We start from the raw sequence: 24,095 nt of genomic DNA, 5'->3' as shown, positions 1-24,095 counted from the left end.
TCCATAAACTGATTTTAGGGTTGCGTTGAAGCCAACTGCTGAGCAAGGAATGTTGTCAAAGTTCCGTTCCCTTGCTCAGCCCTGCTGGCTTGCATGTTGTGGTGAAATCCACGCCATCATCTTAAAGTTCCACAGTTTGTGCTGTGAGATTATTTGCTGTGTGTTAGACTTGCAGTCATTCTGGTCTCTGTCCTGCTCTGCATGTAGCATGAATTCCTTAGGCTGTGGTGCAGGATGGGGTTGGTGGTACCCAACGGAGAGATGGGCAGTGCCTCTTGCAGAATGGAATAGCTGGAGAGCATGCATCTAAGGGATGGCAAGTATTTTGGAACTTTCAGTGGAAAAAGCTTTGCAGGAGTAAGATGATTGTGTTTATGTAGTAAAACTTCTAAAAACAGTTCTTTGAGTGGAAAGAAATAGCATTCTATCTGCTTTGGAATAGATTCCAATTGTGTTCTCTATTAGCACAAATGAAAAGTGGTAGTTGAGGACAGTGCCTGTTTTTAATGCAGTATGGAAATCCAAAAAGAAAAGGAATTGACGTCTAACTGAGCAGTTCTAAAGATTTCATTATTTTGGAGAGCTAGACCTGTGGTTTTAAACAAATCTCTTAAACCTCTCTAGAAATTGTCCACTGAAAGAATGAAGTTTGACAAGTCAATACCCTAATGCATACATAACGATTTTTTTAAAAGCCATATTATTTCTGAAGTTGAATAATGGTGTGTAGGCTCCACTTAGGTTGATTCCTTTATCTGCTCTTGAAATACATACATGTAAATAGCACTGTCAGTATGTGGGGGAGGTTTCTCAGCTAAATGAAGCCAATTTTGTAGTAGTCTAATGAGATGAAATGAGAAATTTGAGTAATGGAATAAATTGGTACCTCTTTGTTAGGAAGAAGTAAGAAAAAAATCTGGCTCAGGTTTAAAGAGCTATTGGGTTTGGCCCTGAAGGAGTATGTATACACTCAGGCATAATTAAATACAACATTCAAATCTGAGCAGAAGAAAGGCTTAATCAGTCAGATTATATAGAGGCATCTTGAAGTGAGTGTAAGTGCTGGTTTAAAACTGTGGGGAGGCTTTTGTTAAAGTTAATTCTGAGTGGGGAGAATGTTGGTGGTTGGTCTATAAACTGTTTGTAGACTGTAGGATTGAAAAAGCTGCAGTGGTAGCACTGCCAAAACGGCACAAAAACTGGTTACTGACTCATGATGAACTAATTTCTTTGCACATCTCTTTAAGATGGTGCTAATAAATTACTGATACACAAAGCTTGTAAATATGCTCTAGCTGGGATTAGAGCAAGAAGAGGTGGCTCCAATGACATAACCTTGAATTTAAATTAGTGTGGCTTGACTTGTTGAAATGGATCAGGAAACACTGTAAACCCCATCACTCTTGTTAAAACATCTGTGCTTCATTATTATGTGAAAAAAAACATTTCTCATAGAACAAGCTTAGGCAAAGCATTGCTTGCATTTTGAGCATATGTGCATAAATGTGCAGGTACAGCAAGGTGATATGTTTTATAGGCTTGGTAGACACAATACCTAACAAAGCTTTTTGCTTTGTTACATGTTGGCCCAAATTGGGGATGGTAGAAGTTCAGATCACCAGTCAAACGCTCATGTTAGTACAGGAACAATCCAGGTCCAGGATCATCTTCTGAACAAAGTTCAGCAGAGGTAATAAGTGATCTTTGAACTGGAAATCTTTGGGTTGAAGAGGTTGAGTTTTTAGCTTTAAGATGGCTGCTAAGTGACTGTCACTATTTTACCAGTTTTTACCAGCGTGGTGCAAAGGGAGGATTGTTGAACTGAACCAGTTGTAAAATTTTGAGGAATTGTGTTGTGAAACACATTGTAGGAGAGTTGACAATGGTGGAATAATGAACTTCCTTCTTTGGGAGAGGATTCAAGAGTAAATGCAATCTATATTTCCTGTGGTTTAGATTTGTTTTTCTGTTGTATCACTTTGTTCTGACATAGGCATTTGGAGCTAAGATAACTGTTTTGTGGAGTGCTGAAAGAGCACAGACCCCAGCTGCTGTCTTCTCCTAGAAAATATGAAACTTTTGAAATCAATCTTCACTGTCTTAATCTTTCTGCCTTTTCAGTTCCTCTGTTTATATAAACAGATTTCCTTAAAGGAAAGGGCTGCATGCCGACAGTAAAAATGAAGGAGCTCCGTTTGTGTCTGACTAATCTGCTGCCTTTGAATCTTGGGATAGCTGGAGTTACTACAAAAAACTGGCTTAGCAACCATTGTCTTGCCAGTCTGGTTAGGGAAAACTCCCATGCCTAGAGTGGGTACAGTGAAATAGGATTTCTCAGGCAGAATTTGTTTTGTCCAATACTGATTTCTTTACTTTGGAGATGAGAAGGAAGATGTTTGAATAGCAGATCTGTGAAACAAAGGTATGTGGGAGAGAGAATGAAGCTTTTATGGTTGTCAGTCCTTCAGCTTTACTGAAATGTGCTATATGGTGTTTAAATTAAGGTCTTCTATTGTGGAAAATTATAGGCAAGTTATAAAAGACAAGGGAAACCCAATTTCTACTTCAGTTGTTTCTGTGAGGATGTTGTAGTACAAAACACATGTAGAAGTGTAAGATTACGGGAAATCAGAGATAAAGTTTGGTGTTCCTTTGAGATACCATCAGTTAGCACAGTGCAACCACACACTGTGTTTTGATACAGTGTTTCTGACAACATCTGCCAATTTCCTTGGTACATTTATCATGTAGTTTACCTCAAAAAGCCAGAGCTTATGATCACCATAGCATTGTGCTGTTGGCCACGCTGGCAGTGCAGAGCCAAGGACTTCTATTTCATATTTCTCAGTAGTTGTCTACAAAATTCAAATCCAGGTATGCATGCAGACCCTTGAAAGGTTGACATACAGCTGCACACAGTTGTTTGTGGTGTGAACACTGCATCAGCTGGACAACCTTCACTTCTGAATTTCTTTTCAGAAGTAAGGCTTTTGGTGTGGCACTTGAAGAAAATACTTGTGATGTTATTCTTCAGGGTGAAATATTCTTCATTTATTATGAACAAGCAGGTAATTATCGATTTGTCTTACATATGTGAAATGCTTTGGAGTTCTGGGACCTTTTTTCCTGGAAGAGGTTTAGTAACAGTTACGGTAATGGTTACAGATTTTTATCTCTGTGTACTAGGTATGGATGGAAACATATCTAATCATAGGATGCAGAATTTTGTGGCTGCTGAGCCTGCTCTCTGGCTGTAGTGGGTTGACTCTGACTGGATTCCAGGCAGCCACCAAAGTAGCTCTCTCCTGTCCACAGCTGGACTGGGGAGAGAAAATGGAGCAAAATAGTAATGAGATAAGGACCAGGAGAAACCCTCACCAAATACCATTTGGGTAAACAGGCTTGAATCAGAATTATTGAATGAATTATTGCTAACAAAACCAGAGCAAGATAATGAGAAGTAAAATAACACTTAAAGCACCTTCACCCTTTGCCAGCTCTACCTTCTCCCCCAGCTGCAAAGGGAGGTAGGAATGCATGTCATCGTCAGTTCTTTAGGTGTTGTTCCTGCCACTACTCAGGAAGAGGAGTTGGAATCCTTCCCTGCTCCAGTGTGAGATCCCTCCCACAGGAGACAGTTCTACATGAACTTTTCCAGTGTGAGTCCATCCCATGGGCAACAATTCTCCATGATCTGCTGCAATTTGGATCACACTTCCATGGGATGTGGTCCTTCAGGGACAGGCTGCTCCAGCATGGGCTTCCCTCTCCACATGCCTCCCACAGGCTCACAGCCTCTCTCAGGCACCCCCTGCTCTGACATGGGCTCCTCCAGGGGCTGCAGGTGCGTCTCTGCAACCGTGGTGCCCTCCATGGGATGCAGGGGAATCTCAGCTCTGGCACCTGGGGCAGCTCCTGTCCCTCCTTCTCCACTGCCCTTTGTGTCTGCAGAGTCATTCCTCTTACTTGTTCTCACCCTGTTCTTCTGTGGCGATTAAAACTGGGTAACAACCTCATTTTTTTCTTAAATCTGTTATCCCAGAGGCATCACCATTCCTAGCTGGCCCAGCCTTGACCAGCAGCATGTCCATCTTCAGAGCTGCCAAAGGATATCTCTGCCAGACAGAAGGGAAGCTTGTGGCAGCTTCTGGCAGAAACCTCCCCAAAAACCTGGTGACACCAACCCCATGGAGTGACTTTTCCCTATTCTTTGTTTTCTAGGCGGCAGACGGTAACAAGCACTCCTTGCTGGATTGAGCTTCACCTGAACGGGCCTCTACAGTGGCTGGACAAAGTATTGACTCAGATGGGCTCCCCTTCAGTTCGCTGCTCCAGCATGTCCTAAAACTCTCCTCTGTCACCTGTGGGCTAAAAAAGGAGTCCAGTCAACAGACTTAATATAACAGCTCGTCTGTCGTAGTATTTGTGTGTGGTCCCCATGAACTGTTTACTATCTAAAAAGGTTTTTTAAAAAGGAAAAAAAAGAAAAAGAAAAAAAAAAGAAAAGAAAAGAAAAAAGAAAAAACAGCACTTGAGGTCTCATCAGTTAAAGCACCTTGTGGATTCTGTTTCCTATACTCTGATACTAGATGAAAATTTAGTGTATAGAAAAGCCTTCTTCAGAAAGAAGGGACAGTTCTAAAGACTCTTTAATGGTGTTTTTTATTGGGTATATAATTGAGTGTCCTAATGGTTATCAATAACATGAATAGCTAAGTATATATACAGATAATGTATCATGATCTCAAGTATCACAGTATTGTGCTGTTCTACATTTTAGTTCCCATAAATAGTAATTTTGGTTTTTTGATTGGGGCAAGTATCTCATGAAATTCCAAGACTTTGCTCCCTTATTCTTTTATATTTTTTTAATATAAGCAGGTTTTCAATTTGTCCTAAACATAAAAAGACTTTCCTTATAGAAAAGCTGATTTTTTTTTTTTGCTGCGTTCTTAAAGAAAAGTCCCTTGATTGGAAGGGAAAGAAATGTCCTGAGTTTCATCTGTGAAGTCTTAAGATACTTTGTATACTTAATGGGGCCTAAAATGAATTCATATTATAAATTCTGAGTGTCCATCACACTAGCAGTCTACTTTTTGATACCCATTTGAGTTGATGCATCTGTTGCCAGCAATATTGCTGGCAGTGGTGTAATTTGGGACCTTTTTATACCTTGGATCATTGAAATGAGTGATTTTTTTCTCATGGACTGAGAATTTACCATGGCTTTGGATATTGGATTAAGTGCACAAGGCTTACCCCTTACATCTGTAATTTTTTTCTTTTCATTGAGTAAGTCTTACCCCTTATCATCTGTATTTTTTTCATTTTTTCATGTCACTAAAGTTAATGGGGTTTAGTTTTTGGAGCCATATACCTTGAAAAATTATTTCCTGGGTTAAGCTAGGCTCTTTGTTTAGGTTTTAAATAGATGCAGCTTCTTAACATATTTCAGTAACAGAATTTAAATTTCTTATCTGAGTCGCTTTTATAGTTTACTTACACACCAGATCATACGCATTCATTATGTCATAATGGGCCTTGTTATTAAAAGTAGTTGCTTCTGCAAAACCTCTAGGATAGTGGTTGCTGAGGTATGACCAGCGAAGGAGGACTTCCAGGTTCTTCATGACAGTGCATGTTATTGTGAACCCTTGGACACTACAGCTGCACCATATTAAAAATATTCTGAAATATATTCTACAAATAAGTCTGGGTTGGGGCTGGGTTGGGAAACTGTATAGAAGGGTTATTCTGACTTGAAAAATACACATCTTACTAACAATCTTGTGATCTAGCTGTCTGTCATTCTTTTGTTATTGTGGCAGTAGCAGGATTGCCTTTGTCTGTTTTTTTCCATTGTTTCATCAATTACACTAGTTCTGTACTTTGTAAGTACAGCTAGTGATAACTTAGCTTTGAGAACAAAAATGTGGCCAGTGTTACAGCTTCTAATCACTTGACTGAATTGATGATAGTGATGGATATTTTTATGCCATAATGACTAGGGCATAGAAGCAATACCAAAAATCAAGCCTTGAGAAAATGGGCCGGACACCTTTCAAAAATTGGCAAAGCAGTTACCAGTTTGTGCTAGTTTTACCAGTAGACTAATGTATTGGTAGAACTTGTGGACCTAAGAAATAAGCTTCATGCGTGTTGCATTTGCCTAATATGTGAATACACTAATAAAAGTTTTAATTCTCAAAATGGCCATTGTTTTTTTTTTTAATTAATTACTGTGTATATTTTTTCATTGAAGGTCAAGGGTTGCCCTTATCCACCCTGTTAAATGGTACAAGTGTCCTGCATGTGGTGGGTGGAAAGGCAGAGTTTAGATCCTAATACCACTTTCCATGCAGCTGTTGTGGAGGTTCTGGATCTGTGTGTGTTTGGTGGTACAGACTCCTGCTCCTGATGGAGTTTATTAAAGCAGTTGTTTTTTCCCTGCCACAATCAAATTGCATCCTGCTATCTCAGGTGTTTACTTTCACCTGTGAGACAGATAAGATTAATTTTCCTGGGTCAGACTCCCATTTTCGAGCAGGTTGCAGCTTGAATCAGTTGGGTGGCCTAATGCTGTGGTCTCCTTGCTGTGGATTTCTGAATGTGTCTTTCACCTGTGGCAGTGTTAGTTGCTTTGCCTTGAGCACTGTAGTAACCTTGACTCTGCCTCTTCTCAGGGTGGGCACTTCCAAGCAGAGTGCCAGGACCCTGCAGACAATGCCTGTGGACCATTCTGGTCTGTGCTGAAGTCACTGTTTTTGACTGCTGCTGGTACCATTCAAATGTTCTCCTGCCATTGCAGTTCCAGCCACAGCTTAGAGGCACAAGGGAGTTTATCTGTGTTTGTAATGTTCACTTGTCTGTGTTTCATTTCAGTGCCTTTGGCAGTTCTTGACTAACTTTAACCTACTCCTGTTTCTTAATCCAGTGCCTTTCTGACACTGCTGTTCTGCTCTTCTTCAAATTCATGCAGATGACTCCAGCATCTTAATGCAGAATGCTTGTGGTACATAAGGAATGTGACTTTCCTTCCCCTCCTCTTCTGCCAGTCAAAGTACTGATGTCCAAAATACAAATAAAAGTGTTTTTTTTTTTTTTCAATGAGGCTATTTTGCTAAATAAAACACCTAGCAAATAGGGAGTACTCAAGTGGAAATGCTTTCAGTAAAGTGTGGGGAGCCAGCTGCTTACGTGTATCACAGAGCTGAAGAAAATCTGTACAAATTTTGTGTAGCATTGACTTTAATTCCACGAGCTGGGGTTCTGATCTCTCTTGTCACAAGCCCTGCCTGAGCCGTGATTTTCATATTGCCAAAGCCAAGTAATGCAACACCAGGTGGTTAATGTAAACATCCAAACCTAAAAATTATTTTTGAGTTGCCTTTTGGCAGCTTGAAGGCACAGAGTTGACTTTTCGGAACCCTTCCTCCAAAGAAAAACCTGATTATTTGTAAGTTGTCTCAGGGCTGAGGCTTTGAGAACCATGTCGAATGCCTGGACTTTGGCAGCTTTGCACTGTGAGAATTGATTACAGTAGAGTGTCATCATCTCTGCATGTTTCCCCGTTCCTTTTGCCCGTGGCTCCTTTCTAGGTGGCAAGGTCCTTGCAATAGGCATTCCTACTCATATTTCAGCATTTTGTGTGGAGTCCTTTGATTTCAGGTGGTGTTACACAAATCTGGAACACCATGAGAGCTGTGGTGTTCTCTTGTTTTTATTCAGGACATTGTGTTTAAACAGATCTTAACCTCCCTGAGAGCAATTGCAGGCAAGGAGAGTAAATAATTTAACTTCAGACTCCCTAAAAAATTGACAGGGAGAGGTAAAATCTGAATTTGGCTGTCAGGCAGCATAGGCTGTTGGCAAAGGAGCCTGTTTTAAGTGCATAGTATAGATATAAATGTCTGCCTTAAGAGGTTCTCTGGTGCTATCAAAGTAGTAAGCTAAGATATTTAAGAATAAAAGGTTTAAACTAATTAACACACAGCCAGAAATCACAACTACTATACTTCATCAAGCTCTTTGTTTCCATGTGTCCAACATTTTTCATGTTGAAGTGGGAGGGTGTGAAATTTGGGGGTTTGATAATCATCTGTAGCTCTGAATAGCTGGCACAATGAACTGTGTTTTGTTTTAGCCTTGAAACTTGTCACACTTCATTGTGGTTACTGTTTTGGGGTTTTTTTTAGCATTGCAAGCTGAAATTTTACTGCAGCTGGGTTTTGAGTTAGAATATTGTGAAATACAGGATTCACTACATTCCGCCCACACAGTGCTTTACATAAGTATGAAGCACTATTCTTTTTTACCAAAACAAGTTTGGCTAACCTAATTTTGGGGATGCTGAAGTTCCAGTGCTAGCTCTGAAGCATCAGTGAGGTACTGTCTTTGTTAAAAAAATTATAAAAATACTGTCTTTGTTAAAAAAATTATAAAAATAGTTTTATAACTAAAAATAGTTATAAAACACACCAGCTGCATTAGCAACCGCTTCTGGAAGGACGAGAGGAAGTTCCACCAAAGTGAAATCCTGTGATCCTCCTGTCGCATCAGCAATAGAAACTTTTTTGTTTCTGCCCCTGCATGTCTCGATGGGATTAATGTGCATTGTGCACCAGTATCAATAAAGCTTTATCCGCACAGTCCAAAAACCACGGTTTTCCCCAGCCTCTACCTGGCTAGAGGCAGGGCCCCTCTAAGCCTGGCTATCCTTCTTTCCCTTGGATGCATGTCTTGGATGTTCCTTCAAGGGGAAGGCTGCTTTCCTTTTGGTGGAACTTCCTCTCTGAGCCTCACCTTCCTTCAATTCATGCACCCATTGGGCCAGAGCAGCAGTAGGTTTTCCATCTCACCTCCTCATGTTTTCTCCACAATCCTGCAAGAAGGACTACAGCTCAGCTCATGAGGTGTACCTTCTCTCCCCATCTGGGGAACTTCTGTGTTGGATACCAGAACCTCTGATCTGTGCTGCTGAGATTTAGAAAAGATCCTCTTTCATCTCCTCCCTGAGTTTCTTGTGATTCTCCTCTATCTTGTCCTCTAATTTCTGCAGACATATTTCCACCACTGCGATTCTGGCATGTGTTGGGGCCATGTACAGCATCTGCATAGGCTCGGAGCTTCTTTGCCATGTCAAGCACGGTCTCATCCCTCTTCATTATGGTTAAAGCAGAAGTGTATCCTTGCGGCCCAAGTCGTACAAGTTTTCACCACATCCCAGACATGCATGGTACCAAGTCTGGGTTCCTAGTTGTTACGCCATCTGAGAGGACAATTTCTGCCACTCCATTTCTCTCAGGTGTTGGATCCCTTGCTCTATGGTCTTCCACTGCGTTTGCTGCATATGGAGATCATCTGCATGCAGATATCTTTGTGACGCATTTCCTAAGATCTGTGCCCAGAGGCTGTGAGGGTTAGCCCCCCTCATCATTCCTTGGTTGATGACAGGATCCTGTGACAGGGATCCCAAATGCCTTGCTTCACTACTGTCCAAAACTGTAGCCTCACCTGCAGCATCCCAAAGACAGACTAACCAACTAATTATGGATTCCTCACATCGTTGAGTGTAATCCTTAGGCCATGAAAGTTCTTCAGGGAAAAGGACTCCATAGTGACTTCTGATTTTGTGCCTGTTGCTGGCCTTGAGGTTCCTTTCCCTGCATATTCTTCATCCACTGGGCAATTGGTTTTGGTTTTGTGTTTCATGCCTCTCTTGGTAGGAGCAACAGCCATTGCTTTAGGCTCACTGTCTGGTTTAGATGCAGGTTTAGGCTCACTACAACCTGAATAGCTGGGGTGTTGGCTGCAGCCTGAGTGTCCGGGGTAGCTGCTGATTTATCTCCCTGCCCTGCTGCCTCTCTCTGCTGCCCTCCATCTAGCAGCATGCAATAAGCACAGGCCAGGGCCCAGCTTGTTGCAATGATCTTTTTCTCCTTAAAGTCATCATGGCAGTTCTCTTCCAGATATTTCCCCACCTCATCTGGGTTCTGAATTTGTTCACAGGCTATTGGATCAGAAAATTCCTTCAGGGTTTTTGACCCGTTCTCTCCCATTCTCCAGTCCACTTGGAATTTTCCACAACTGGGTCCATGCCTGGGCCAGGGGTCTCATCAGCCCCTCTGGACATCTCAGCTCATTCTAGACAAGCTGCAAACTATACAGAGAAAGCCTACCAGATGAAATACCAGAAGGGTAGTATCCTTGGCATCCAGGGGAACCTGAGCATTCTCAAAAAGTGACGTTAACAGATTTAAAGCAAAAGAAGGAAAGGAAAGGATGGAAGGCCTCACCCCCTGCTCCTCCTCTAACAAACGGTGCAATTACAAATAAACCCCCAAAACATGCTACTGAAACTAGGACACGGGGTACAGAGAAACCATAAACCACTCATATTTCTAACAAACCTCAGTACCTTTGTTAAGTCCTTTTAAATCATTATCACCACATCCATGGTGGTGATAACCCTAATCCATGCCTCTCTATGTGCCAGTGACAATACTGGACCTATCTGTGGATAGGAAAGTAAACCTAGGGACCGGAAAGGTATTAACACCTCAAACAGCCCCAGGGGCCACAGAAACATCAAGGCCTCAATAAACTCAACAACATGGTGGGTACAGATTGCTTAATTCCAAGACAAAGTAAGTGAAACCAAAATGCAATCAGTTCAGATTTTTTCCACTTTCTCAAGCTCCATGTTGGGCACCAAGATATTTGTCTTGATTTGGGACAGATTTGGGAGGAAACTTCACTAAGGGATCTCCTCTAAAAAAATTAGTTCCAGCAGCCCCTCCACCAGCTGATTCGGGAGAAAAATCTCTTTGGGGAAAAGTGGAAAAAACCTGTTTATTTCACAAGAAAAGTACTCGTAAACATTAAAAAAAAAAAAAAAAAAAAAAAAGGAAAAAGAATAATGTTAAACAATGAAACCTCTTGCTGCTCTCAAGAGGTGGCAAATTCAGAGAGCCCTTCTGTGGGTGTGGCTCAGTCTCTCCAGAGGTCAGCCTGGCATCCAGGCTTGGTGTCCAGCTTTGGGGGGAGGGCCTGGATGATTGTCCTGGTGTGTTGGACCAGAGGAAAACCTGAACAGTTCCATAAGGGTAAAAACCCCACAGTCCTGGGAAAACTTTTCTTTGCCTTGGCTAATGAGGAAAACCAGCAAAAGAAGCAAAGAACAACTCCCAGTCTGCCCCTTGCTCTGCACTGCTGTGAGGTTAGTGAGAACTGAACTCTTACCTCTGTGTTTTGAATATAGGCATAAAAAAAATTCCACCACTCCCCCTGCCCCTCTATCTCACTCTCTAGACCTAGCTTAAAGCTACAGGACCATTTCTGGGCACACAGCAGGTCAGGGGATACACTGCATGATAAAGTCACCCCAGGACACCTGCTCAGGGACTTAATTTGCAGCTGGTCTGAAGCTTTATCAGTACTGAGAAAATATGAATGAAATGTGTTTTTCCTGACCACTTAAACTTGGTGAGTGAATAACCATCATAAACCCTATTAAAGAAGGCCTTTTAAAAAACTCTTCAGTCATGTTTGTCCTCTTCCATCTCTGCTGGGTAAAAAGTTCTCTGGGTAAGGTTGACATCTCTTCCCTTGGAAAAGCAGTGTGTGGAGCAAGGTTCTTGTCCTGCATTGTCACAGCTACAAGAACTAGAACCAAGGCTTCAAAGCTGAGAGCAGTCTTTGATGTTGCCTTAGCTGTTGTTTCATTAACTGTAATCAGGATTAAATCTAGTTGGCTGGAAGAAGAAAAATGAATGACAATGGAAATGTAGACATGTCAGACCTCAGTGCTCTTGATCCTTCCCCTGTGTGTAGAAGATGTAGTCAGAATGAATTTGATAAAGCCCAGTTGCTTGTCCTGTTTCTTTTGGAATAGGATCCAGTATCTATGGGCATAGACATTCTGGCCCCACTGTTTTCCCAGCAGGGGAAGGTGAAACAAAGCAAGCTTCTGACACTCTTGATTTTTCTGTTAGCAGCAGCATTTTTGCTCTATTTGCTTGCCTAAAACTATAGCAAGGTATCATAAAGAATTTATGCCTCATGAATTAATTGAGCTTATGAGCAATGTGTACCTGAGGCTGCAAATTCAGTTTGATTTTAACACTTACTCTGCTTTAAAGTCTAGTTTGCTTGCCGTTTCATTTTGGAGTAAAATTCCAAGAACAGCTGTTGTGTACTTAGTGTGGAGGATCATTAAACATAGTTGCAGGTGATCTCTGGGTAGAGTTGGATGCTCTCTATGAATTTGTACTTAATCTTGGAGAGAAGTTGTTTAGAAGATGGTCACCTTTGATCAAGGAGTAACTACACAGCGAGACCAGAGCCTCAAACATGCACCCAATTTCTGGGGAAACTGGAGTGGAGGCAGGTCAAGGTGTACCGCCAAGTCCTGGACCAGGGAATTGCAAACCCCCCAGTTACCTGCCATGCACCCAGAACTCTTCAGAGATACCAAACAGTTGGACAGATACACTGGAATCGTCTAGATGCATGAATTGCTTTGAAATCACACCAAGGCATAATGAATTTAGAAACACTTCAGAAGACCTGTCTCTTCTGTTTGTGTTGCATGTCCTTGGTGGGTGGATCTGCAGGATTCACAAAGTGAAGCTGGGAAAAATGTGCATGTGTGAGAGCTGGTGAGATTCATGTGGGGGTTACTCAGCATGGATTCCCCAGGGCTTTCACACCTGTGTGTTGGTGCATTTCTTTTTCCCCTGTGGGATCACTGGTGGAGTCTGTGGTTAAAAACAAAACGCTTCAGGCAGCAGAGGGGCAGGACTTGATCTCAGTGAAGCTCTGGGAAGAATCACACTGATCTTGCTGAGAGGAGATTTGTGAGCTGCAGGAAGAATTTCCCTGCTGGGAAACACCATGAGAAGGACAGTGTGCTGTCACAGGGGGTGTTGATGCAGGTACAGGCCCAAGTGACATTTCTAATGGGCTCAGCCAAGGTGTTCACAAATAGAATTAGTTGCATTATGTGCCTGTGCTTCCTCTTTCTAGGTGCCAAAGCTGGCAAAGGCAGAGGGAGCCTGGGATAAATGGATGAAGATCAGCAAGGTCCACTTGAGAGCTGGATGAATAATCACTACCCAGGCTGCTTCCTGATAGTGGAAAAAGAGCTTTTACCTTATGTTTTTGTAAGTGGTCTGATGAAGAACAAAGGGCATTAAGTTAGATAGAGGAAGTCCTGGAAGAAAAAAAAAAATAGTTGTAGTGAGAAACAAATGAAAATATCTTTTGGATGAAGAGCTGCCAGGCACCTGAGGAGCTCAGCAGGCTGGCAGGGCTGGCAGGCACTGAGGCAGGCTGTGGGCTGGGATGCACTGTGGTCAGTCTGGAGAGTGTCTGCCTCCAGACTGGACATTCCCAACAGGATCCTGGTTTGCACAGGAGATGCATCTCCATCACGGAAGTGTACGTTCATAACCCAGCATCTCTTTTGGTATACTTAGGCCTAGAAAATGATAACATTAATTTTTGAGACAGTAATCTCCTTCTAGACAAGTACACTTATCTTTTCTTCTACAGCTTCACAAGTCTGAGAGTCCAATGGGAAGAAAAACCACAGTAATTAGCAGCGGTGCTGTTAGTACTGATGGGAGGGAAAATGTCTTCATAATGTACGCAGACTTTGAGGTTTGTGCAGCGTATGAAATTAAAACGGGCAAAGAGCCAGGGCTGGGAAATACAAAGGTTTACTAAAACAGGAAAAGTGGTGGAGATGAAAAAAAGAATGAGAGGGTGGCTGGTGCTCAGCTTCAGCAGTGATACGTGGTCACAAAGGCACCCTAAGCAGTTATCTGAACGCTCGTGATATGCATCTGCTTAAAGATCATGAAACTCATTTTCCTTTTATTACAGCACTGAAGGAGTTGTTGGAGCACAGAAGCAGGTTTAATGGAAATGGGGCTGAGGAGCACAAATCCAGTTTTGCATCTCTGATTGCCAAAGATGAGCCTCAGTCTCTTCTGGAGCAACTTGAGTTCAAGAATGAAGAACCAACAGAACAGAACAGAGAACCCTGTCTCCTGGTAGTTACTTGACCATGAGGATAAGAAGTCTTATAAATAATAGTATAAATAGCCCACAAACTCTGTGGGAAGAGGTTTGCTGTAATATCTGCATGAATTTTTATTCTGAAGAAGACTTTTTTTTGCTTTTTCTTTACTGCTGGGACAGTTCTTGGGAGTGTCCAAGTGCTCATTGGCAAATAGTACATCTCGTCCCATAGCATGAACATGTTTTGTGATGGGGCTTTGGGAGGGAAGGCTTTGTTTTTGAGGAATGCAGAAGAGAGTCTGATTTCCTGAAAGTCTACAAGACTTTTTTCTCTCCCGATTCTGTTCTTAAAACACTTAAATCCAAAGTTAGTGGAGTTTTGCGTGACAGCAGCCACGCTTGTAAAATGTGGGGAAAACACTATACTCTTCTGAGGCCCCGAGGAAGAATATTAAAGAGGAAATTTTTCAGAATACTTATTTGCTAATAGCAGGAAGTCCTATTAAAAAGGGGGAGGGAAAAACCAGCTTCAAAGTTTTCTGCTTTAAAACAGGGTGGGGGAAGTGGGAATGGAATTAGCGTGCAAGTAATAGTCTAAATATTTTAATTGTGGTTGGATTGCCCTGGGCTGAAACTTGCCTGGCTGATGGACCAAAGCCTCGATTAAGTGAAGCTTGAAGAGGCTTAATTTCAAGCATAGGACACTTTGTCATAAATGTGCATTGTATTTTTAGCTTGCTGTGTCAACAGCCACCCTTGCTCTGTGCAGTTTCACTTGGCTGACAAAAGCAGCATGACAAAGGTGTTTTCTCTCCACTGGAGACACCTGGAAACAGGTCAGCCATTGGTTGAATTATTGATTTTGTGTGACCTAAGAAACAAACCTGGTACCTCTGGGAAGGCAGTTCTGATCTCTGTACCATCCCAAGGGCACAAACTCAAGGTCGGTACTCCCATTTCCCATATGGATGTTCACACACACCCTCTTGGACTTTATTTCTGATCATCTTGTTGAAATCAAGGGGGTCCAACAGAGGTTTGCTGCAGTAATGCCATAATTAGGTGACAATGACCATAATTTGGGTGTTCTCTCTGAGTTCCACCCACTCCCCATGAGTTTACACAAGTGGACCCCTGGGAGCCAAAACCCTTGAGCTCATTGAAAAGACGACTGTAGAACTTTGGGACTGTAGAATTTTGGGATCTGTTTGTACCCAGTGCTTCCCCCAGGCGTGCTCCGAGGGCTGAGATGCTTGTGTGAGCAGAAGGAATGATTTATCCTGACTTTGGGATGATGAGCACAGCTTTGGGAAGTTGTACCTCAGGCATGGGGTAAGGAGAGATCCCCCTAGTCTGCTTCGGTCCCCAGGTCTGGTGCTGTCAAAATATCAGGGCGGGTTTAGAATAATTAATGTCCTGTTAATTAGCACTGCAGCAGGTGGCACTGGTCATACCAATTGCTAACGATGGGCCTGTTGTGTCTGACTGCATGTCCAACAAAAAATAAAGGCAGATTAATTTCTGGCAGTGGCCTAAGGAGCTCCAGTGTCCTTGCAGAAGGAGCTGCTAGCCTGGATTTGCCACGACCCTGTCAAAATCCAGCCAGCTTTTGAAAAGAATTTATATTTCTTTGATATTAGGCCAAATAATTGAAAGTCATCTAGTTAAGGAGAAAGTAATCTAGTTAAGGAAGTGATTAAAAACTATGGAGGAGCAAGGGGGTAATTTGTGGACTTCTTCCCATGGCATGGAGTGTTTTAGTGGCAGATCCAGTTCAACCCAAAATTCATGTATAGGCTGCTAACACTGGTGTACCTGCATCCATGGAGCTCTGTTTTCCTCAGCTGTGATTGAGCCAATTCTGAAACTGATGATTTCAAAGGTGTGCCTTTTGAGGTTTACAGCAGGTGTTCTGCGCTATTTTAGATTCTCTGCTGCCCTGTGCTCTGGCTGGCTTTGTTGCAACCTTGCCTTTCACTGAGTACTATGGGATTTTTAAAATTTTGTGTTCTTGTTTCCCATGTGGTCAAGAAAATGTCAACTCTGTGACAAACTAGGTCCCTTAGAGCCTCCTCCTTAGAGAAAAGAACTGATTGAATGTGCTGATTAAAAATGAAATACTCATGCTGAGCATGATTGAGGTAATGCCATAACTTCAGAAGTCCAGGAAAAGAGATCTCAGCCTCGCTGCCTTGAAAGGTGTTTGTAGGGGTTGTTTCATCCAGAAGAGGCATCAGATTCTCTCCACGAGGGTGTCGAACCTCCACAGCCATGGGAGGGAAAGTGATCTGCTCAAAGTTTGTGTGGAGGAGTGCCAAGGGAGGCAGACTGGGAGGAGCAGTGTCTGTGTGCAGATGGAAAGCAGATAAGAGCAGTCAGCAGCAAAACAAGTCAAAACTCCTTGTTTTGGTGGAGTCCTCGGGTCCTTCTGTGTCAGCTCTGGGTGCTTTCAAACAAGGTTAAACTCCTGGGGGGTTTCTCTGTTGCCATTACCGCAGGATGCATCTGCAGCAGCAGCATTTAAACCCACGCCTTCCTGCCTCCCAGCCTCAGGATGGTTTCACAGTGTTTTCTGACAGGGCACCACCGTTGGTAGCCCATGGCTCTGAGTCATGGAAACTCTGAAGTGACCTTTGCAGGGCTACAAAACTTCTGTTTGCCTTCGTGTCCCCCTTCCTTTGGCTTGTGGGGCCGGTCTGGTTTGAGCCCAGTGAGACCCAGCAGGGTCTCCCTCTTGTCCTTGGTTACTGAGGCAGTGGTGGAGATGCTGTGAATGGAACTCAAGGGGGGGTTGGCTTTCTGAGCCGCTGAAAGGGGAAAGTGTTTTCATCAAAGAGGCAAAATGATGATGGACAGGTGTGACCATGTTTACAGCGGTTCTTGGATGAGGGAAGAGATGAGGATCTGACTCCATGTTTCAGAAGGCTTGATTTATTTTTTTATGATATATATTACATTAAAACTATACTAATAGAATAGAAGAAAGGATTTCATCAGAAGGCTGGCTAAGAATAGAATAGCAAAGAATGATAACAAAGGTTTGTGGCTGGGCTCTCTGTCTGAGCCAGCTGACTGTGATTGGCCATTAATTAGAAACAACCACATGAGACCAATCACAGATGCACCTGTTGCATTCCACAGCAGCAGATAACCATTGTTTACATTTTGTTCCTGAGGCCTCTCAGCTTCTCAGGAGGAAAAATCCCAAGGAAAGGATTTTTCATAGAAGATGTCTGTCACAAAGAGGTGTTGGTGTTCATGAAACTGGTTGTACACCTGCTGACCGACTGTTTTTGTTCCAGGTAGTCTTGGAATTTGCAGAGGTGACACCACTACAAGCCACCCTTACTGGGAGGGTAAAGCTGCTTTTCACAAGGCCTGAGGACCTTCACTGGTTAAAATGATTTAAGGAATTTAAATTATCAATAAAGCCTTTATTGAAGAGTGCTAGGTGATAGTTTTCAGTTTACACAAGAGAAACAAACAAATTTAGTTATATTTGGATTAAAAATAGTAGGGGGAAGCACCAAGCACTTTTGACAAGAGTTGAAATGTTACATGGGGAAGTGTTGATTATGTGTGAGTGCTGAATAAAAGCAAAGCAGACAATTTGGTCCCTTGGCCATCATTGCAGACTGGCAGCCTCCCTGAGCTGGTGTCACCCCATGTGTCTCCAGCTATTTCAAAATTAAATTTTTCTGACATGCCTTCTGCTGAATATTTCTCTGTTTGAATCTTCCTCCCCCATATCACATGGAAACGATCTCTTTCCACCTAGGATGGCTATTCAGCTCTGAAATCACTGCAGCTGTGGTTGTTTGCATCACAGAAACGCATTCCCAAAACTGCTGCATGAATTCAGGCTGCTCCAAAACCCCCTGGCCCTACCTCCTTATAACAGGACTGCCTTGTCATCCAAAAATTGTCTGTGCTGTGTTGTTCTTTTGCTCTCCAGCCTCATTCTTTTACTACTTGGGGAAGCAATCTTTTGATCTGTGTCATTGACAGGTCACATCTTCCCCTCTCAAGAGTGTTTGTCCAAAAGCCTATGTCTCCCCAAGTCAAGGACAGCTGGAATTTGGGGGGAAAAAAAGCCACAAACCCACGCTTTTAAGACATCCTACAGTGACTGCATTTAAGTCGGTGCAACCTCAGGAAGGTGCCAACATTTGGTTGGAATTGTGTATTTCTGTGAGGATGGAGCTTGTTAGAGCACCTTGTGACTCTCTAGCAAGGCACTTGATGTTGGAATCTCTGCTGGTCAGAGTGAGCCCAAGAAATGTTAAAAAGTCTCTTTTCCCAGCCTGGTGATCAAAGAAAGAGTCAGGTCTCTTCATTTCTGGGTCTCAAGGTTGTTTATTATTTCTTATCTATAAAATTCTTTCTCCTATACAGCTGAGGTCTGCTCAGCAGGACAGACAGAGGCACACTGGTGTTGTCTTTGTATACTAAAAACTATGTGTACAATGTTTACAATTACCTTCAAATACCTATCACCTATGTTAGACAGTGAGCTTCTACTCTAAACCAATCCAAAAGTGCCACCATCACAGCAGAAGATGGAGGCCAAGAAGAAAAAGAAGAAGAAGAAGAAGAAGAAGAAGGAGAAAGGCTGGATATGCCCAGATTCCTCCATCTTGCCCCCCTGAATCCCCATTCTAAAAACCCCAAAATCTGCTTTTCCACCTTGTGATAAATTCACTATCATTCTAATTAATTTGTTGTGGCTTGCTGTGATGGTGTTCACAGGGGTTCTTGGATCAGGGAAGAGACGAAGATCTGACCCCATGTTTCAGAAGGTTTGATTTATTATTTTATTATATATATATTACTTTGAAACTATACTAAAAGAGTAGAGGAAAAGGTTTCATCAGAAGAAACCTATTCTTCATTCTTAGCTAAGAATAGAAAAGGAAGGAATGATTACAAAAGCTTCTGTCTCAGACAGAGAGTCCGAGCCAGCTGACTGTGATTGGCCATTAATTAGAAACAACCACATGAGACCAATCACAGATGCACCTGTTGCATTCACAGCAGCAGATAATCAATGTTTACATTTTGTTCCTGAGGCCTCTCAGCTTCTCAGGAGGAAAAATCCCAAGGAAAGGATTTTCCATAAAGGATGTCTGCGACAGCTTGCAGATCTTCATACAAGGTTGGTAACTTGCTCCACAGTCATAATCAAACACACAGGAGCATTTTGGGCTCTGTGCCAGGGTCTCTGAGCCCCCTGGCAGGGTCTGGGCCTCTCAGGACAGACAGAGGGATGTGCTGGCTCCTGACAGCTTGGCTTCCTCCTGGGCATGGTTTTCCCTGTGCTCCTGCAGCTGGCAGCCCAGCCAGCCCATGGTCTGATGGTGTCTGTCACTCCTGGGCACAAATCCTTTGTTCCTCGCTCGAGGTTCCCTCTGTGATCTTTGCTCCAGGTGTTGCCAGCTGTGCTCTCTCTCCTCTCCTGCCAGACTGTCCCACAGCACCCTGGCCACTGTTCTTGCCGTGGCAGGAGCAGCTGGGTGGTTTTGATGAAAGCCAGGTTCTCCCTGGGCTGGTGTTAGCAAACACCATCTGCTCTGGTGGAGTATCTCAGGCAGGAGACTGCAGCAGCCTTGGCATGGTCCTGGTGGACACAGGAATTCCACATTCATGCCCTAAAGCTCTGGGCTGTTTTAGAAGGCATTCATGCAAAGCTTTCTGGTCTGTCAGCCACAGTTTGCTGTATCAAAAATTGTTACCTTTCCCTCTGCCAGGCAGTCCTGATTTACCTGTGGGTTGGGGTAAAGACAACAGGATCTCCTTGTCTCAGCAGCTGCCCTCCTGCTTGTCCTTGAGTGCTCTAGGAGATGAGCTGAGTGGAGTTTTCCTTTTTTTCCCACCAGGCAGGGGATCTATTTGAAAATTATTTCAAAGGCATGTGATGTGGCCTTAGCCCAATGTAAATAAACCCAGCCTGCTCATTTCCCATGTGATCAGCAAAGGTGGATTCCTCTGCCTTTGAGAAGGTTCATCATGCCCAGGGTCCTTCTGAAATGTTTTGGATTGCATGGCTGAACTTCCCTGGAATCTCTCAGGGATAGGCAGTGATAGGACCTGAGAGCATGGCTGGGGTTTTATCCAGGGAGGATTAGGTTGGACATCAGGGAAAAAGTTCTTCCCTGGGAATGGGCACAGCCCCGAGGCTGCCAGAGCTCCAGGAGTGTTTGGACACCATTCCAGGGATGCACAGGGTGGGATTGTTGGGATGTGTGTGTGCAGGATCAGCACTGGACTGTGTGATCCTGGTGGGTTCATTCCAGCCCAGGATATCCTGTGATTCTGTGATTCCTCAGCTTTGCTGTTGCTTTGTGCAGCTCTGAAGAAGTCACAGGGATGGCCTGGTGGTTCTGGCCAGTGGAGCAGTTTGGAGCCAGATCTCAATGTGTGTCCCTGTGTGCAGGGAGGGACACAGCAGGGCCCAGGCTCTGCTCTGGGGACAGCAATGGCACCAGAGGAATGGGCAGGGACTGAGCCCGGGGAATTCCACCTGGACATGAGGAGGAACTCCTGCCCTGAGCAGTGACCAAGCCCTGGGCAGTGACCAAGCCCTGGACAGGCTGCCCAGAGAGGGTGTGGAGTTTCCCTCACTGGGCATATTCCAGACTCATCAGGATGCAATCCCATGCCCTGTGCTCTGGGATGGCGCTGCTGGAGAAAGGAGCTGGGACCAGCACCCACTGTGGTCCCTTCCAGTCTGACCCATTCTGGGCTTCTGTGATTTCTATTGCCCTCTTCATGTCTGCTGATATCCCTGGAATCTCTGTGGGATAATCCCTGACCTCCTGACTGCCCATTTGTTTCATCCTGAGTCTAAAATTCACAACTGGGGTGTCCTACAGGTCTCCTTGTTTGCTCACTCCTCTTCTCCTGTATACCAGAGGTCTGAGTTAATGACAGGGGATCTCCCAGGAGCAATTTTCCCTCTTCCTCTTACAGCTTCTGAGGATTTTGGGACTCCCAGTAGAACCAGCAGTTTGAGTTTCCCCTCTGGCTCTTTTAGGATCTCCTGTCCTGGCTGTGGCTTGGGAATCTGTGTCCTTCATTTGTTTTCTTGTGCTGTCATGGGGGATGGAGGAAACCAGACTCCTCACAGCTCAGCTCTCAGGGAAGGGGCATTCCTTCAGAGTCTTCTCCCTAAACCTGTGTCTGATTCACCCCGGAGATTGATCCTGTCATCTTTCACACCTTCTTCTCAAGCAGAGTGTCCTCACTGAAGCACTGAGGGCACCAGCAGTGCTGGGCTGAGCAGCTCCATGGCTGAGCTTTGCCATGGAGGGCTGACCCTGTGCCCTCGGAATTAGGGACACGTGGGAATGATGGGATCAGGTGTGGAGAGGATCACCCACTGGTGAAAATCAGCTGTGGAAAAAACCCTGGTTGGTGTCGCCGCCTGCATGTGTCAGTCTGCTGGAGCTGGGTTTCTGTATCTGACAGGAAAATTGAAGAGGTGTGATGGACCTTCATCCACCTGTGCGCTGAGCTGTGGGTGCTGTGGGTGCTTTAAGGTCCCTTCCAACCCAAACCATTCTGTGATTTTGTGAGGTCACGCAGCTAACTGGTAATGGAGGGGGAAAAAAAAAAAAAGGGAAATAGTGTAAATTATTCTGAATTATGCAACCAATGGTCACTGCATGCACTAGGGACTTATGGAAATGATGCACGCCAAGAAAACCTCCAGGAAAGGGATCTGGGTCATGTTTCGTTTTTCTATTCTGATGATAGCCAACTGTTCTTGGAATTTAAATCACATTTTATGGGGAGAAAAATTTGTGGTAGCCCCAAGCCATGAAAATTCAGATTTCATTTTATTTTTTTAAGAAAAGAAAGCACACAGCAAAAGTTGAAATGAAAAAGTTAATGAAACCCATATCCCACTGAGCACTTGCAGTGAAACTTTACAAACATGAAAGAAAATATTCCTAAGTAAGCTAATGCCCCTTGAATAAGGAGGACTTTCTGTAGTCCACTCTGGTAGGGTTTGGACTATGCTGTAGGGAAAATAATGAGATTTTTATGTCAAATAATATTTTTCATGTATTTTACTTAAAGCAATTTGTTCCAGACTGATTTCTGCATTGCCACATCTGTTTTATAATATGCATCATTTTTATACTGGCTGCAAGAATCCCGTTTCCAAAATTTTTAGGGTTTTGGGTTGTTTTGCAAAGATAAATGTTAATTGAACAGGCAGGGCCTTAATTTCAAGGGGAAGGGTAAATATATGAAGACTTCCCAGGAAATTCACTACACTGCTAGCTTAGAAAAGAAGGAAGGAAGTGGCGGAAGGAAGTGGAAGAAGAAAGAAAGAGAGAAAGAGAGAAAGAGAGAAAGAGAGAGAGAGAGAGAGAGAGAGAGAGAGAGAGAGAGAGAGAAAGAGAGAAAGAGAGAAAGAGAGAAAGAAAGAAAGAAAGAAAGAGAGAAAGAAAGAAAGAAAGAAAGAAAGAAAGAAAGAAAGAAAGAAAGAAAGAAAGAAAGAAAGAAAGAAAGAAAGAAAGAAAGAAAGAAAGAAAGAAAGAAAGAAAGAAAGAAAGAAAGAAAGAAAGAAAGAAAGAAAGAAAGAAAGAAAGAAAGAAAGAAAGAAAGAAAGAAAGAAAGAAAGAAAGAAAGAAAGAAAGGATGAAACCTCAAAATGCAGATGGGCATTATCAATGTAACGTCATGGATGGGGGAAAGCCATCAAACATTGGAAAAGTGCAGGTTGGGATAAATAAGTTTTGGAATTCCTGTCAGCTGGGATGCAGTGCTGTGCCTGAGCTCCCCGTCCCCGTGGCCTTGGGAAGCCACAGAGACACAAACGTGCGGCAGGGAACATCCGAAGAGCCCCGTTCCGATGGCGGGGAAAGTCAATTAAAGGAACAGGTTTGATCATAAACCTCCTGGAAAACGCGAGGATATTAAAGCCGGCTGGATAATTAGCATAATTACATCACAGCCAATGCAAAGGAGATCATCTGAAGGGATGTTGTGCTGTGGGAGCTCGGCTCCAACTGGTAGCGCATGTTGAACGACAGACTAATAGACTGCTCCGGGGAACAGAGCAGTAAAATCTTGTTATGAATTTGTTTATCAAGAATGCAGGGATAGGGAGGAACGGCGGTGGCAGTTAGTTGGCTGAATTATTGCTTTTTTAACCTTGCTTTCTGCTGATAGTCTTTGTCAACACCTGGGCATCCCATTTACTTTAGGGGCAGGGGGAAAAGCGGGAGCTGGCAGGGAGCCTTGGGGCCACGAGCACTGTGAGCACCTGCAAACAGGAGACACTTTGTGTGGCTGTTTCTCTCTTTCTCCTGCTGCCTTTTTCACACTCTGCTTCTGGCTCTGCTGGTGCTCCTGCACCAGTGTTGATCTGTTTTCATAGGATCACAGAGACATTTGGTTGGGAGGGGGGTCTTAAAATTTCATCCAGTGCCACCCCCTGTAATGGAAGGGACACCTTCCTCTATCCCAGGGTGCTCCAAGCTCTGTCCAACCTGGCTTTGGACACTGCCAGGGATGGAGCAGCCACAGCTTTGCTGGGTAACCTGTGCCAGCTCCTCTTTTCACCAAGGTGGGAAGAGGAGTGCTCCACAACTTAGAGATGTTCAAAATCTACTGGGAAAATTTAAGATACTTTTTTCAGTGTCCTGTTTTCCTTTTCTGTGGGTTTTCTGAGTAACTTGAGAGTGTCCCCTGTGTGCTTTTGGTTTAGGCATAATTGTGACCATGCTATTGTCAGTCCAGGCTCTCCCCTCCCGTGGCACCTTGAACCCACTCACTAATTTGGGTCAAATTTAACAGAGGATTTATCTTGTCCAATCTTCTAGGGCCACCATGCCTCTCAGCCTGCCCCAATGTGAGCTTGGTCTTTCTCTTCTGTTTGATTTGCCTCTGGTGAGCCAGTAACATCTGGCCAGCCAGGAACTGTGGATTCAGCCTGGATGGGAATTAAATCAGTTGGAAAACTCTCCCTGGTGGCTTCCCCAGCTGTGGAAGGGGTTGGAATGCCGTGGAAGATCTGGGAATAAATCACCAGGGGTGGATGCTTGGAGGATAATAAT

General features: G+C 43.6%; 2 protein-coding genes across 4 annotated transcripts in view; both read left to right on the top strand.

Annotated features, from left to right (window-relative positions):
- SMAD2 (SMAD family member 2) overlaps nucleotides 1–6,210 on the top strand; it is a 49,943-nt gene extending 43,733 nt beyond the window's left edge. For all 3 annotated transcript variants that reach the window (XM_059493191.1, XM_059493190.1, XM_059493189.1), the window contains one exon: nucleotides 4,222–6,210. In XM_059493191.1, coding sequence (XP_059349174.1) covers nucleotides 4,222–4,345 — 124 coding nt within the window. In that variant the 3' untranslated portion in view covers nucleotides 4,346–6,210. The remainder of the gene's footprint in view (nucleotides 1–4,221) is intronic.
- Nucleotides 1–24,095, top strand: part of HDHD2 (haloacid dehalogenase like hydrolase domain containing 2) — a 361,944-nt gene that overhangs the window by 43,666 nt on the left and 294,183 nt on the right. The gene's annotated exons all lie outside the window — the stretch shown is intronic.

The sequence above is a fragment of the Ammospiza nelsoni genome, chromosome Z (genome assembly GCF_027579445.1).
Source record: "Ammospiza nelsoni isolate bAmmNel1 chromosome Z, bAmmNel1.pri, whole genome shotgun sequence".
Lineage (NCBI taxonomy): Eukaryota > Metazoa > Chordata > Aves > Passeriformes > Passerellidae > Ammospiza > Ammospiza nelsoni.
The sequence above is the reverse complement of the archived record's forward strand: the minus strand, read 5'-3'. Positions and strand labels throughout refer to the sequence as shown.